This window comes from Scyliorhinus torazame, chromosome 5 (assembly GCF_047496885.1).
Source record: "Scyliorhinus torazame isolate Kashiwa2021f chromosome 5, sScyTor2.1, whole genome shotgun sequence".
In the NCBI taxonomy this organism is placed as follows: domain Eukaryota; kingdom Metazoa; phylum Chordata; class Chondrichthyes; order Carcharhiniformes; family Scyliorhinidae; genus Scyliorhinus; species Scyliorhinus torazame.
In genome coordinates, this window is record NC_092711.1 from 326,286,109 (window position 1) to 326,301,518 (window position 15,410).

The following is a 15,410-nucleotide window of genomic DNA, read 5'->3' on the forward strand; positions in this document are numbered from 1 at the left end:
GTGCTGTAGTCCCAGTGCTAACCACTAAGCCACGTGCTGCCCTCACGTCTTTTAAGACCCTACGATGAAGTCCATCAGGACCCGGGAACTTCCAGCCCACAGCTGCAACAATTTTCTCGGCACTACTTTTCTGGTGATTGTAATTTCTACCCCCCACCCAGAGTTCCTCCCTCCCTTCCATTTCCTGATCTATACTATTTCTAGGACGTTACTTGTATCCTCTATGATGACGGAAGATGCAGAAAATCTTCAGCCATCTCCTTATTTCCCATTGTTAATTCTTCAGACTCACTTCCTGTAGGACCAACACTCGCTTTCTAAACGTTTTTTAAAAAATAAAAATATCTGTCTTTATATTTCGAGCAAGTTTTCTCTTGTACTCTACTTCTTCCTTCCTTATTAAGCTTTCTGTCTTTCTTTGCTTTTTTTAGTATTCTGTCCACTCTGGTTTGTGCCACCCATGTTTGTGCAAGTATCGGCATTTTCTTCAAGTTTGATACGATCTTTATTTTTTTTATATTGGCCACAGGTGGTGTCCCCTCTCTTTGGAATTTACTTTCTCATTAATGGAATATAAAATAATCTTTATTGTCACAAGTATTGGGGGGTTGGTTCCTGGGCAACAGGTTATCCAGTGCAGTCGTGGCTGAAGAATTGCAGAAAGAGGCCATTCGGCCAATCGAGACTGCACTGGCCCTTGGAAAGAGCACCCTACTTAAGCCCACACAGCCACTGTTTTTAAAAAAATTTAGAGTACCCAATTCATTTTTTCTAATTAAGGGGCAATTGAGCGTGGCCAATCCACCTACCCTGCACATCTTTGGGTTGTGGGGGCAAAACCCACGCAAACACGGGGAGAATGTCCAAACTCCACACAGACAGTGACTCAGAGCCGGGATCGAACCTGGGACCTCGGCGCCGTGAGGCTGCAGGGCTAACCCTCTGCGGCACTGTGCTGCATGGGCACGGTTGCTTTACAGCACCAGGGTCCCAGGTTCAATTCCTGCTTGGGTCACTATCTGTGCGGAGTCTGCACGTTCTCCCAGTGTCTGCGTGGGTTTCCTCCGGGTGCCCCGATTTCTTTCCACAAGTCCTGAAGGGTGGGCTTGTTGGCTGGGTTGAACATTCTGAATTCTCCTTCGGTGTATCCAAACAGGCGCCGGAACGTGGCGCCTATGGGATTTTCACAGTAACTTCATTGCATTGTTAATGTATGCCTACTTATTAATAATAATAATAATCTTTATTGTCACAAGTAAACTGACGGGGGCCCTATATGCCCAGCCAGCAAATGCATCAACATTTTTTGTTTTTTTTGTTTAATTGTTTTTTTTTTTTTAAAGTTTAGAGTAACTAATTATTTTTTTCCCCATCTAAGGGGCAATGTAGCATGGCCAATTCACCTACCGAGCACATTTTTGTTGTTGTTGTGGGGAGGGGGTGGGGGGACCCACGCAGGCACGGAGAATTTGCACACGGTCCCACCGAACCCCTGGGGTGGCGTGGGTGGGGAATGGGGCACAGGAGCAGTGAACGCTGGTTGTACTTGGGTCCATGGCCCAAGCAACCCCCCCCAGTGCCTCCTCTGCAGCCAGTCCAACCCATCCCTCACATCCTTCTTACAGAGCACCGAGGCAGGTTGGATATATATACACACATACATACATGTATATAGACGCACAAACAGGTTAGAGCCCGAGCCCCTAACACTAGCTTATGCGCTGCATCCATGCCAACCCAACTGGTGTCTATCTTACAAGCCTTAACGCTATGTCTAGGTGGATCCCCAGGCAGTATATCAACATGAGGAGTGGAGACGGCCTGCTGTGATTCTCGCCTTGTGACCTGCGCCGACCAGGGTCTCCATGATCGCGGCCATGGAGACCAGGGAGTGAACTACCTCCCATGGAACTGCGCAACACCCAGTGACTGTGCCACCACCTTCTGGGTCTGCGCCACATCACGCTGCGGCTGTGCCACCTTCAGGGTCTGCGCCACATCAGCCAGTGACTGCGTCATCTCCCTCTCGGACAGGGCCACCTCCCTCAGTGCCATGTCCAGCAAATCCCGGCAATGCCGCCGAGGCCCTCAGCCATGACTCGCTGTGACTGGGCCAAGCTCTAGAGCGCCACTGCAATGTCCAAGTGGTACATGGCTGCTTGTGACAGGGCAGCCCTGTCCTGGGCCTTGGCCACCGCAGATTGCCCCAGGCTTTGGACATCCTGACCCATGGCCGAAACCTTGGACACCCAAGGCCTCCACCGCGGACACTGTTTGGTGTTGGCTGGGGTGGCATGGATGGTAGGCACCACCTCCTGCTCCTGCACACGGTTGGACTCGTCCACCTGCGCCTGCAGGTACTGGATGCTCACCGACATCCCCTCATGTAGTCCCTGGCTCTGCGACTGCATCTCCATAATCAATGGGACTGTCTGTTCCAGGTGTCCGAGACCCATTTGGACAGCAGTTAGTTCCTTGGGTCGGCCTGCCGTCCTACCGTCCACCCCCTCGGGTGCCCCTTTCTCCACCTGTGTGGTGAGCACCAGAGTGTGTCCCAGGAGCCTCTTCAGTAAAGTGCTCAACCGATGTGAGTGTCTCTGGGATGGTGGAGGGTGTTGGGGGACAGCTGTGAAGGAAGGTCGTTATCTTCCCCGGACTAGAGTTCCGGGGTGTCATGGGATGCAGGTCGAGGGCTCCCGTCGCTGTCCGTGTCCTCTTGCTCTCCACTTGTGGTTGGGTGTGGAAAGTGCATGGGAGGGATGTGGTGGTATTGGAGGAAGTGTGGCGGTGGGTGTGGGGGCTGAGGTACAAGGAAAACTGTGGGCAAATATATCTCGCAACACAATAAATGACAGGTGCAACAAGGACAGAGTCCACAGATTTATCAATAACTCAAAACGGCAGTAAGCACTGAATCAACAATCTCACTGAAACTCTGTCCCTCTCTGGGGGTTTCTGACTGCGAGAGCCCACACTTCTCTGACAGATCCTCAAAACCTGTGAAATGCCCCTCCAAAGCCAGGGGCAATCTGCGGTGGCCGAGGCTCAGGACAGGGCTGCTCTGTCACAGGGATTCCAGTCTTTACCTTGGAATTTGTTTTTTAAAAATAATTTTATGGAACATTTTTTGATAAATACAAAATGATAAAACAGAAACACAGACAGAAAATGATAGCACCCACACACCCCAAAAATCCTAACAGCTGACGGTGAGTAGCTCTTTAAAGGACAAAATGAACAGCTGCCATCTTTTGTAGAGCCCCTCAATTGCACTCCTCATGGCGTACTTAATTTTCTCAAGGTATAAAAACTCCATAAGATCACTTATCCACACTGAGGCACTAGGTGGAGAATCTGACCTCTACTCGAACGGAACCTGTCTGCGAGCAATCAGTGAGGCAAAGGCTAGGAAATCCGATCCCGCCTGCAGATCCGGCAGGTCTGACACCCCGAATATGGCCCCGAAGGGACTGGGCTCCAGTTCAATTTGTAGAATCGCTGACATGGTGCCGAAGGAGGAGACCCAAAATCTCACAAGCTTAGGACATGCCCAGAACATATGTACATGGTTGGCCGGGCCCCTCCCACAGCGCTCACATGTATTCCCCACTCCCTCAAACAGCCGACTCAACCTAGACCTTGTTAAATGGGCCCAGTGTACCACCTTCAGTTGTACAAGCCCAAGTCTCGAGCACAAAGATGTGGCATTCCCCCCGCCCCAAACTCCTCCTCTCACCTCTTACCCCTTCTAGGAATGATCAACCCCCTGCCAGGAGCCACCCGTAAATTCCCAAAGTACTTCCCTCCTCCGCCCCAGTGAGCGACAGGACCCTTTCCAGCACTGGTGATGGCTGCACTGCTGCGCATGATGGGCAGATTTTGCTGACAAAGTCACAAATGTGCAGATAGCTGAAGGTTTCTGACTGCGGGAGCCCACACTTCTCTGACAGATCCTCAAAACTTGTGAAATGCCCCTCCAGAAACAAACCCCTCATTCCTTCCATCCCCATTTCCTCAGAGCCTGGCATCTAATCTTGCCGGCTTGAACATATGGTTCGCACAAATCGGCGCCATCTTCAACACCGCTCTTAATTTAAAGTGCTGCTGAAATTGTCTCCACGTTTTCAATGTCGTGACTGCCTGAACTCCTGAACATGCACATCGTAAACGCAACTTCAGCTATTCGGCTGTGCCAATCTGAATACTACTGCTCTAAAGGAGTACCCTGTGTTCCAACAGCCCGGAACCACTAACGTTCGTCTGCCCTCTTCAATTAAAGTCTGTTCTCCACAGCCCTTTTCCCTGTTGAGAGCAGGTTTTTCTGTTCCTCTCTTTTTAATTAAACTGGGACCATTTCTTGTTCATCTCTGATACTCTTCTTTTGGGACCTCTCCCTGTGGAATTGCCCCCTCTCTGGATCTCTTGTCTTCCATGGTGCTTTGCTCCCAGCCACTTGACCCAGCATTTTCACCATTTTTCTTCTTGAATAGGAAGGCAGGCCCCAAAGAACGTGACAACAGCAATCTGCACATGTGCAGCTGATTCTCCGTTGGAAGTTGAGGTTTATAACCACCACTCTCAGTGTTAAGATAAGTTTGAGTCTTCCCCACACACTCTGGGAGGCACTGATGGTGGTGATAAGGGGGGAAATTATCACATTCAAGGTGCACAAAGACAGGAGGAGAGGGCAGCCAGGGAACAGCTGGCCAACTCCATGCTGGAGGGGGACCAGTGGTATTCCATGGCCCCAACCGTGGAACTGCTGGCAGTGAGGGGAAAGTTTCAATTGGACTTCGACCTGCTCTCCACCAGAAAAGTAGCCAACCAGCTCCACCAGATACAGGGGACCTTTTATGAGCATAGAGACAAAGCCAGCCTGCTGGCTCACCGGCTGAAATCAGGCAGCCACGAGTCAAATAGCTCAGGTTAAAGATAGAAGCAGCAAGTTAATCGCTGCACCAGAAAAAAATCAACAAAGCCTTTGCAGCCTTCTACCGAGGGCAGTGCCCCCTGTTCATTGGTCCCTCCACAAAGGGGAGAAGTTTAAGGGGAAAAAGTCTATTCCTGTCTACTCCATCTATGCCCCTCATTGTTTTATACATCTCAATCATGTCCCCTGCAATAATAATAATAATCACTTATTGTTACAAGTAGGCTTCAATGAAGTTACTGTGAAAAAAACCCTAGTCGCCACATTCCGGCACCTGTTCGGGGAGGCTGGTACAGGAATTGAACCCGCGCTGCTGGCTGTGTTCTGCATTACAAGCCAGCGATTTAGCCCACTGTGCTAAACCAGCCCCCGAGTCTCCTCCAAGGAAAGCAACCCCAATCTATCCAATCTCTCTTCATAGCTAAAACTCTCCAGCCCAGGCAACATCCTGGTAAATCTCCTCTGCACCCTTTCCAGTGCTAGCACATCCCCTCCTATAATATGGGCGGCACGGTAGCACAGTGGTTAGCATTGTTGCTTCACAGCGCCAGGGTCCGGGGTTCGATTCCTGGCTTGTGGCATTGTCTCTGCGGAGTCTGCACGTTTTCCCCGTGTCTGTGTGGGTTTGCTCCGGGTTCCTCCCACAAGTCCTGAAAGACGTGCCGTTAGGTGAATTGGACATTCTGACTTCTACCTCTGTATATCCGAACAGGCGTCAGAATGTGGCGACTAGGGGATTTTCACAGTAACTTCATTGCAGTGTTAATGTAAACCTACTTGTGACAATAAAGATCATTATTATAATGTGGATTCCAGAACTGCACATAATAATCTAGCTGTGGCCTAACCAACATTTTCTACAGTTCCAGCATAACCTCCCTGCTCTTAAGTATACCATATGCCTTCTTAACCACTATATCCACCTGTTCTGCTACCGAAGGGACGGTCTTACATGCACACCAGGGTCCCTTTGATCCTCGGTGCTTCCTAGGGTCCTGCTGTTTATCACGTATTCCCTTGCATGACCTCAGTTATCTGGATTGAATTCCATTTGCCACTGACCAGCCCGTCAATATCCTCCTGTAATCGAAGGCTATCCTCCTCACTATTTACCACCCCACCAATTTTCATGTTATCCACAAACTTACTGATTAACCCTCCTACATTCATAGCTAAATCATTCATAGAAAACACAAAAGGCAAGCACCCCAACACTGATCCCTGCAGGACTCCATTGGATGCAGGCTTTCAGACAGAAAATGAATGCCAAATTATTTACAAATCCTGTAACTAGACTGCAAATAATTACACAGTGGGCACGGGGCGGTGACCCGGGGCACGGGGGGCACGGGGCGGTGACCCGGGGCACGGGGGGCACGGGGCGGTGACCCGGGGCACGGGGGGCACGGGGCGGTGACCCGGGGCACAGTGGGCACGGGGCGGTGACCCGGGGCACGGGGGGCACGGGGCGGTGACCCGGGGCACGGGGGGCACGGGGCGGTGACCCGGGGCACGGGGCGGTGACCCGGGGCACGGGGGGCACGGGGCGGTGACCCGGGGCACGGGGGGCACGGGGCGGTGACCCGGGGCACGGGGGGCACGGGGCGGTGACCCGGGGCACGGGGGGCACGGGGCGGTGACCCGGGGCACGGGGGGCACGGGGCGGTGACCCGGGGCACGGGGCGGTGACCCGGGGCACGGGGCGGTGACCCGGGGCACGGGGCGGTGACCCGGGGCACGGGGCGGTGACCCGGGGCACGGGGCGGTGACCCGGTGCAGTGACCCGGGGCACGGGGCGGTGACCCGGGGCACGGGGGGCACGGGGCGGTGACCCGGGGCACGGGGGGCACGGGGCGGTGACCCGGGGCACACGGGGCGGTGACCCGGGGCACGGGGCGGTGACCCGGGGCACGGGGGGCACGGGGCGGTGACCCGGGGCACGGGGCGGTGACCCGGGGCACGGGGCGGTGACCCGGGGCACGGGGCGGTGACCCGGGGCACGGGGGGCACGGGGCGGTGACCCGGGGCACGGGGGGGCACGGGGCGGTGACCAGGGGCACAGTGGGCACGGGGCGGTGACCAGGGGCACAGTGGGCACGGGGCGGTGACCAGGGGCACGGGGGGCACGGGGCGGTGACCCGGGGCACGGGGGGCACGGGGCGGTGACCCGGGGCACAGTGGGCACGGGGCGGTGACCAGGGGCACAGTGGGCACGGGGCGGTGACCAGGGGCACAGTGGGCACGGGGCGGTGACCAGGGGCACAGTGGGCACGGGGCGGTGACCAGGGGCACAGTGGGCACGGGGCGGTGACCAGGGGCACAGTGGGCACGGGGCGGTGACCAGGGGCACAGTGGGCACGGGGCGGTGACCAGGGGCACAGTGGGCACGGGGCGGTGACCAGGGGCACAGTGGGCACGGGGCGGTGACCAGGGGCACAGTGGGCACGGGGCGGTGACCAGGGGCACAGTGGGCACGGGGCGGTGACCAGGGGCACAGTGGGCACGGGGCGGTGACCAGGGGCACAGTGGGCACGGGGCGGTGACCAGGGGCACAGTGGGCACGGGGCGGTGACCAGGGGCACAGTGGGCACGGGGCGGTGACCAGGGGCACGGGGCGGTGACCAGGGGCACGGGGCGGTGACCAGGGGCACGGGGCGGTGACCAGGGGCACGGGGCGGTGACCAGGGGCACCGTGGGCACGGGGCGGTGACCAGGGGCACCGTGGGCACGGGGCGGGGACCAGGGGCACCGTGGGCACGGGGCGGGGACCAGGGGCACCGTGGGCACGGGGCGGGGACCAGGGGCACCGTGGGCACGGGGCGGGGACCAGGGGCACCGTGGGCACGGGGCGGGGACCAGGGGCACCGTGGGCACGGGGCGGGGACCAGGGGCACAGGGCAGTGACCAGGGGCACAGTGGGCACGGGGCGGTGACCAGGGGCACAGTGGGCACGGGGCAGTGGCCAGGGGCACAGGGCAGTGGCCAGGGGCACAGTGGGCACGGGGCGGTGACCAGGGGCAGACAGCGAGTTAAATAACTCTCAAAACATCTGCAGTACAACGCGCATGAATATTGTGCCTAAAGACACAAAATTCCCGTACCAGCCTCACCGAACAGGCGCCAGAATGTGGCGACTAGGGGCTTTTCACAGTAACTTCATTGAAGCCTACTTGTGACAATAAGCGATTATTAAATTCCCAATACACATTGAAGAATGATAGGAAAAGCCACAGAAAATAGCGTTTTTAAAAATCTAGTCATGGGATGTGAACATCGCTGAGCCAGCATTTATTGCCCAGCCCTAAATGGCTTGAACTCCGTTGTTTGCTCGGTCAATTCACAGGCCATTTAAGGGTCAACCACAGTGCTGGGAGTCCAGAGTCACATGTCGGCCAGACTGGGTAAGGATGACAGATTTCCTTCCCTGAAGGACATCAGTGAAGCAGATGAGTTTTTATAACAATCAACAATGCTTTTATGGACCTTTAATTCTAGATTTTTATTGAATACAAATTTTGCCATCTGCCTGGTGGGAGTCTCTGTATTGCTCGTCCAGTGACAATACCACTATGCCAATTGCCTCCCCATCAGTGAAATACTGAGGCAGATGGGATCAAGTGGTAAGCCCCAGAGAGTAGCGCTCAGTAGCTGTAGCAACACCAACGATGGAATGACAGGTGGAATACACAAAGACCAGACTAGAAGTCTGAAGGGTGCAATGCAAGAGGAGAATGAGGGTGGAGCAAGGTCATGGATGCATTAAGAAACAAGTGACAGTCATGCCTGAAGAAAACATTGAAAATCTGAGAGCCGCCACAATTGCTAGTTGTACTTGAAGCAGCCCATTAGAATACTTCCACTGACTACATAACAATATAAAACTACCAGCCAAACAAACAGGCAACATTTTTAAATATTTGATTCAACGTTTCTGTTGAAGCAGCTTTATTAGCTGTCCTTCATATCATGTCAGAAACCCTTTCCCCTCACACTCATTGACAAGTTCACAATACAGTTGAACATACCAAGCTGTGGCAGCAGCACCGGGTAGTTGTAAGGCATAACAAAGAGATTCACACAGGTTAATGTTGTGCTCGCCTTAAGGTAACCGAAGGGATGGCCCAAATCACTGTATTTTCCACTACTGCTCACAAACACCTAGGGATAAAGTTTAAAAATGAATTAGTAAAGCAGAGTACTTCATATGTTTCAAATCAAGGTTGTTTTTTGAAGGGAATACTTGAAGGGAAAAAGAATCCAGAGCTGTGGGGAAAGAGATTATTTGCATGGCTCTACCAAAGAGCCAGTACAGGCATGATGGGCCAAATAGCCTCCCGCGATGTTGGATCATCCCATACTTTACACAACCTGGATCTATAAATATTACAGAATAGGACTGTCCCTTTTGTGCAAGTTCCAGTCAATTCCAGAATTGAACACCTTGGCACAACAGATTAAGTTGAAAAGTTGTCAACTATGCCATTGACGCTTTGGACTCCTTGCTGTATCACTTCACAGATGAGATACAGCTGCAGCGCTCTCCCAGTATATAGAGAGCCGAATCAGAGAACAGCAATTTATTGCACCAGTTGTAATGAATTTAGGAAATAGCCATTGTATTTTGGCTGCTACCGAGGCCAGAGCTTGGCAACCTTTCTGCCTGAAAACACCTTTTTTTTTTAAATTGCAAAAACCATTGGAAGTCTCAAGACGAAAAGTCAGTATTTCTACAACTTGGAATTGCCAAGTGTCTCTGGTCGAATGCACAATTTAGATGCGTAACTAGATTGCTAATTATTGTTGGAGGCAGCTCTAGCCATCACCCGCGCTATCTCTCACTTACAGCAGTACATCCAACCCACACAGGTCTGAGGAGGGAGAGGAAGAAAGTGCATCTGCAGAGCCGTCACATACACCCCCCACCCGTACAGAGGCACACACCTCAGTGATTAATAGATTTAGTTCAGGCAGGCCACACATTATGGCAGTCAACACACAGATACATGCAGGAGACAGGGTCAGCCAAGCTCACTGGCACTCGGGAGCACTGCTGTGAGACCCAAGACAGATGACAAGCCTCTGGGATTTGCCCTGCATGAGATACCATAGATCCAGCCAGAGTTGGGGGAACATCAGGCATAGGTGGCGGAGGCGCTCACCTGAGTGGCAAGCGAGGCGGAGGAGTCCGTCCGCCTGCTCTCTGATATCGTGGTTCCAACTGTGTGCGGAGGAAAGTCCCCATGGGGGAGATGGTGATGGCAATGAAGAATCTGGGCCAGCAGAACACCAAGTTTCTGTTGGATATGTGCGCAGACCTGCACTGCATCGCTGTAGCCATGGGTCAGATGTTGCTGTGGCTATGCAAGGACGGGACGGGCACCTCGATCTCCTTCACATGCCCCTTTGCCTCAAGCAGTCAGGCAGGGGACCTTGGGCACTTAGGGAGGAGGAACAGATGTTGGGAGTCCCATGGGACCTCCTTTCAGGACTGTGTCTGACCCTTCGGAATCCCTCTTGTCTGTGACCACTTCAGCTTCTTCCTCTGTGACCGCAGAGGGAGCAGTTGCTCAACAGGACAGCCAAACTAAGTCGGAGTCCTCCAGGCCTCGGGTCACCAAAGGATAGCCGGCAAAATCATCCAAGGTTAGAGAACAAACTGGTCAGCAGACTGCTGCAGATGTCAGGGGAGCACCAAGAAGTGATCAGGAATAAAAAGTTATGATTCCACATGCGGTTTCATGGTTGCATTATAATTACGAATGTTCTTATACTTTTGTAAATAGAGTACACTTGCACTTCTGGGAGGCCTGGCGGCGTTTCAATGTGATTCGTAGTCGTTCACCCTGTGTGCCAATCCCCTGCCCACCATCTTCAGGCTAATCGCCAGGCTGGGTCTATGTATGCTGGAATCAAACATGTGCAGAGAGGCAAGGGTCTTTGTCAGAGCCCTTGTGAGACATGTGCAAGAGGCCTCATGCGTACACGGAGCCTTTGCCCTTCACGCACACCACAGCATCATCATTGCTATAGGCTGGTCAGTTGACCAGTAGCACTGACCATATGCTCTGCCCACCCCCAAAGACCCAACTCCCACGAGGCTCCAAGCAGCATGATGTGTGCACCTTTTCAAGTAGAATCCCTCACCTTCCCACCTCCCATTGACACGTCCTGGTGTGACCTTTGATCTCCACAGTCACTCTACAACCCTCCCCTTCACCCCAAGTTCTGTGCGGGTGAATGTCCACGTCCACTGCCTTCCCAAGGAGCTCACCTCCATGACGATAGACATGTCCTCCCTCATCCTGCTGACCCCCAAAATCCGGTTTTACGTCCGTATCCCCATCAACAACCCTCAGGGTCCCTGCTCCCATCATCACAGGACCTTCGCCCTCCCACCCGACTGGCTCCCACATCCCCTTTAACCCTCACAATCCATTCCTAGCAACAATTCCTTAAATATGCCCTCCAGACACATCAGTTGACACTACACAGACTCCTTGCATTGAAGCCTTTCTGCTCTCAATCCCCCCCCCCCCCCCCCCCCCCCGCCGCCTATTGCTGAACATAACTTTGACTGGCTTTATTACCACATTCTTCTGAAATGATTGAACTGCCAATTTGTAATTGCCAAACATGTTTGTGGCATTACAGTGGAGTGTCTAATATAGGCTGTGTTAGCTGCTGGTTTTCCCAAACAGACAGCATATACCTTCGCAGCAGATATCAGTGGGTAATTTCATAAAGTGCAAAAAAAGGCTAAGCAAATAATTTACTGTTGTATTAAAATAATTAGGTGGCATGGTGGCACAGTGGTTAGCACTACTGCCTCACAGCTCCGAGGACCCGGGTTCAGAGGGCATTTATGAGTAAACCCAAATCTCATGCAGAATTCCCAGTGCAGGAGACACTTTTCGGCCCATTGAGTCTGCACCGGCCCTTGGAATGAGCACTCTACCCATATCCAGTCCACCCCGCCCTAGCCACGTAACCCCATGACCTAACCTGCGTGTCCCGAGAAACTAAGGGCAAATCGTGGGCAAATCAACATCTGGCAGATGTTGGCTTTCAAGTGTAAGTTGATAGGTATTCAGGATCAGCAGGTGAGTGTGGTGATGGGTAAATATGGCAAGATTTGGGAACCTCGGATAACGAGATATCGTGAGCCAAGTCAAAAAGAAAAAGGAAACATTTGTCAAGGCTGGGAACACACAAAGCAAGCGTGGAATACAAGGAAAATGGAAAGAAACTTAAGCAAGGAGTCAGGAGGGCTAAAAGTGCTCACGAAACGCTATTGGCCACCAGGATTAAGGAAAATCCCAAGGCTATATATATATATATATATATATATATATATATATAAAGAGGAAGAGGGTAGCCAGGGAGAGGGTTGGCCCATCCAAGGACAGGAGAAGGAATCTATGCATGGAGCCAGAAATGGGAGAGGTATTAAATGAGTACTTTGCATCAGTATTCACCAAAGAGAAGGACTTGGTGGAGGTGTCTGGGGAAGGGTGTGTAGATAGTTTGGGTCATGTTGAGCTCAAAAAGGTGGTATTGGGGGTCTTGAAAAACATTACGGTAGACAAGTCCCTAGGGCCTGATGGGATATACCCCAGGATACTGAGGGAGGCAGAAGAGGAAATTGCTGATGCCTTGAGAAATCTTTGCATCCTCACTGGCTACAGGAGAGGTCCCAGAGGATTGGAGCCAATGTTGTTGCTTTGTTTAAGAAGGATAGCAAGCACATTGATCGGTTACCTCCCACAGTCCAAAAATGTGCCGGTTAGGTGGATTGGCCATGCTAAATTGCCCTTAGTGTGCAAAGGGATTGGGTGGGGTTGCTGGGTTGCGGGATAGGGTGGGGGCTTAGGTAGGGTGCTCTTTCCAAGGGCCGGTGCAGACTCGATGGGCCGAATAGCCTCCTTCTGCACTGTAAATTCTGTGATTCTATGACAGGGGGAGGTGGGGGGGATTCCCACACTGGGGGGGGGGGGGGGGGGGGGGGGTAGTTGGAATGGAGTGGCCGGGGTCAGCTGACTTACGGGAGTGGGGGGAGCAAAATGGCTGGGTTGCTGCTGTAGTGGCCAAAGGGGAGCTGGAGGTAGAAGAGGGAGTCGGTGCGGGGGTCCGCCACCTGGGGGACTGGAGGGTGCGGGAGGCACGGGCACGTGGCAGGCCTAAAAAAAGGGATGGCTAGTCGGCGGGGGGGGGGGCAGCGAGTAGCCCCTGATCCGGCTGATAACACGGAATGTGAGGGGCCTGAATGGGCCGGTCAAGAGGGCCCGGGTGTTCGCGCACTTAAACGGAGTGAAGGCAGACGTGGTCATGCTCCAGGAGACACACTTGGATGGTGGCAGATCAGGTCAGGCTGAGGAAGGGATGGGTAGGGCAGGTCTTTCACTCGGGGCTGGATGCAAAGTATAGAGGGGATGCGAGACTGGTGGGGAAGCGGGTGTCGTTTGAGGCAATGAATATTGTGGCGGATAATGGAGGTCGATACATGATGGTGAGTGGTAGGTTGCAGGGGACGCGGGTGGTACTGGTGAACGTATATGCCCCGAATTTATGAGACATATGTTGGGTCGGATCCCGGATCTGGAGGCAGGGGAGCTTGATAATTGGGGGGGGGGGTCTTCAACACGGTGCTGGACCTAGCCCTGGACCGTTCCAAGTCCAGGACGGGTAAGAGGCCGGCTGCAGAAAAGGTGCTCGGGGGGTTTATGGACCAGATGGGGGGGGGGGGGGGGGGGAGTGGATCCGTGGAGGTTTGCCGGGCAGGTGGCCACAGAATTTTATTTTTTCTCCACGTCCATAAAGCCTATTCCCGGATAGATTTTTTAATAATGAGTAGGGCACTAATCCCGAAAGTGGAGGGAACAGAATATTCGGCTATAGCCATCTCAGATCACGCCCCGCATTGAGAGGAGAGCTAACTTCCATTAGGGCCCATAGGGAGAAGAGAGAGGAGGGAGAGGCAGAGATTGGAGGGGGAGATATTAAGCGTGGACAGGAGCTATGCAGAGGCCCCCCAAGGAGAGGCTGATTAGGGAGCGATGAAACCTCCAAATGGAATTTGATCTATTGACCACGCCACGGGAAAAGCAGAGGCGCAGTGGAGGAAAATGCAGGGGGAAGTATACGAGTATGGGAAAAGGCGAGCTGGATGCTGGCACATCAGCTTCGTAAGAGGGAGGCAGCGAGGGAGATTGGTGGAATTAGAGATAGAGGGGGAATACGGTGCGGTGAGAATAAACAAGGTATTTAGGGACTTCTATAGGGATCTGTATAGGTCTGAGCCCCCCGGAGTGGGGGGAGGGGATGCGGAGATTCTTGGACCAACTGAGGTTCCCGAGGGTGGAGGAGGAGCAGGTGGCTGGTTTGGGGGCGCCGATTGGGCTGGAGGAGCTGGTTAAAGGATTGGGGAGCATGCAGGCGGGGAAGGCCCGGGGAGCGGACGGGTTCCCGGTTGAATTTTACAGAAAGCATGCTGGGCCCGTTGCTGGTGAGAACTTTTAATGAGGCAAGGGAGATGGGGACCTTGCCCCCGACAATGTCCCGGGCGCTGATCGCGTTGATTTTCAAGCGGGATAAGGATCCATTGCAATGTTGATCATATAGGCCGATTTCGCTCCTCAATTTAGACACTAAGTTGTTGGCGAAGGTGCCTGGCCACGAGGATTGAGGATTGTGTCCCGGGGGTGATCCATGAGGACCAGACGGGGTTTGTGAAGGGCAGGCAGTTAAACACAAATGTGCTGAGGCTCTTAAATGTGATCATGATGCCAACGGTGGAGGGGAAGTGGAGGTAGTGGTGGCTATGGACGCGGAGAAGGCCTTTGATCGGGTGGAGTGGGAGTATCTCTGGGAAGTGCTTGGGAGGTTTGGGTTCGGGGAAGGGTTCATAGGATGGGTCAGGCTGTTATATAGGGCCCAGTAGCGAGTGTGGCAACAAACCGGCAGAAGTCGGAGTACTTTAGGTTGTACCGCGGTGCGAGGCAGGGGTGTCCCTTATCCCCCTTGTTTTTTGCACTGGCAATTGAGCCGCAGGGCCATGGCACTGAGGGAGTCCAGGAACTGGAGGGGATTGTCCGGAGGTGGGAGGAACACCGGGTGTCGTTATATGCTGATGACCTGTTGTTATATGTTGCAGACCCAGTGGAGGGGCGGCGGAGGTCATGCGGATCCTTAGGGAGTTCGGGGACTTCTCGGGGCTATAAGCTCAACGTGGGGAAGAGTGAGCTCTTTGTGGTGCTTGCGGGGGGACCAGTAAAGGGGGGATAGACGAGCTACCTCTGAAGAGGGCGAAGAGGAGCTTCCGATACCTGGGGATCCAGGTGGCTAGGAGCTGGGGTCCCTGCACAAGCTCAATTTGACACGGTTGGTGGAGCAGATGGAGGAGAACTTCAAGTGATGGGATATGCTGCCACTCTCCCCTGGCGGGTAGGGTGCAGTCGGTCAAGATGACGGTCCTCCCAAGGTT

General features: G+C 53.7%; 1 protein-coding gene across 2 annotated transcripts in view; it reads right to left on the reverse strand.

Annotated features, from left to right (window-relative positions):
* ints6l (integrator complex subunit 6 like) overlaps positions 1–15,410 on the reverse strand; it is a 179,176-nt gene that overhangs the window by 61,609 nt on the left and 102,157 nt on the right. For both annotated transcript variants that reach the window (XR_011946715.1, XM_072505993.1), the window contains exon 9: positions 8,956–9,088. Coding sequence is in view for 1 of the 2 variants with exons in the window: in XM_072505993.1 (XP_072362094.1) it covers positions 8,956–9,088 (133 nt within the window). In the remaining variant the exon portion in view is untranslated. The remainder of the gene's footprint in view (positions 1–8,955; positions 9,089–15,410) is intronic.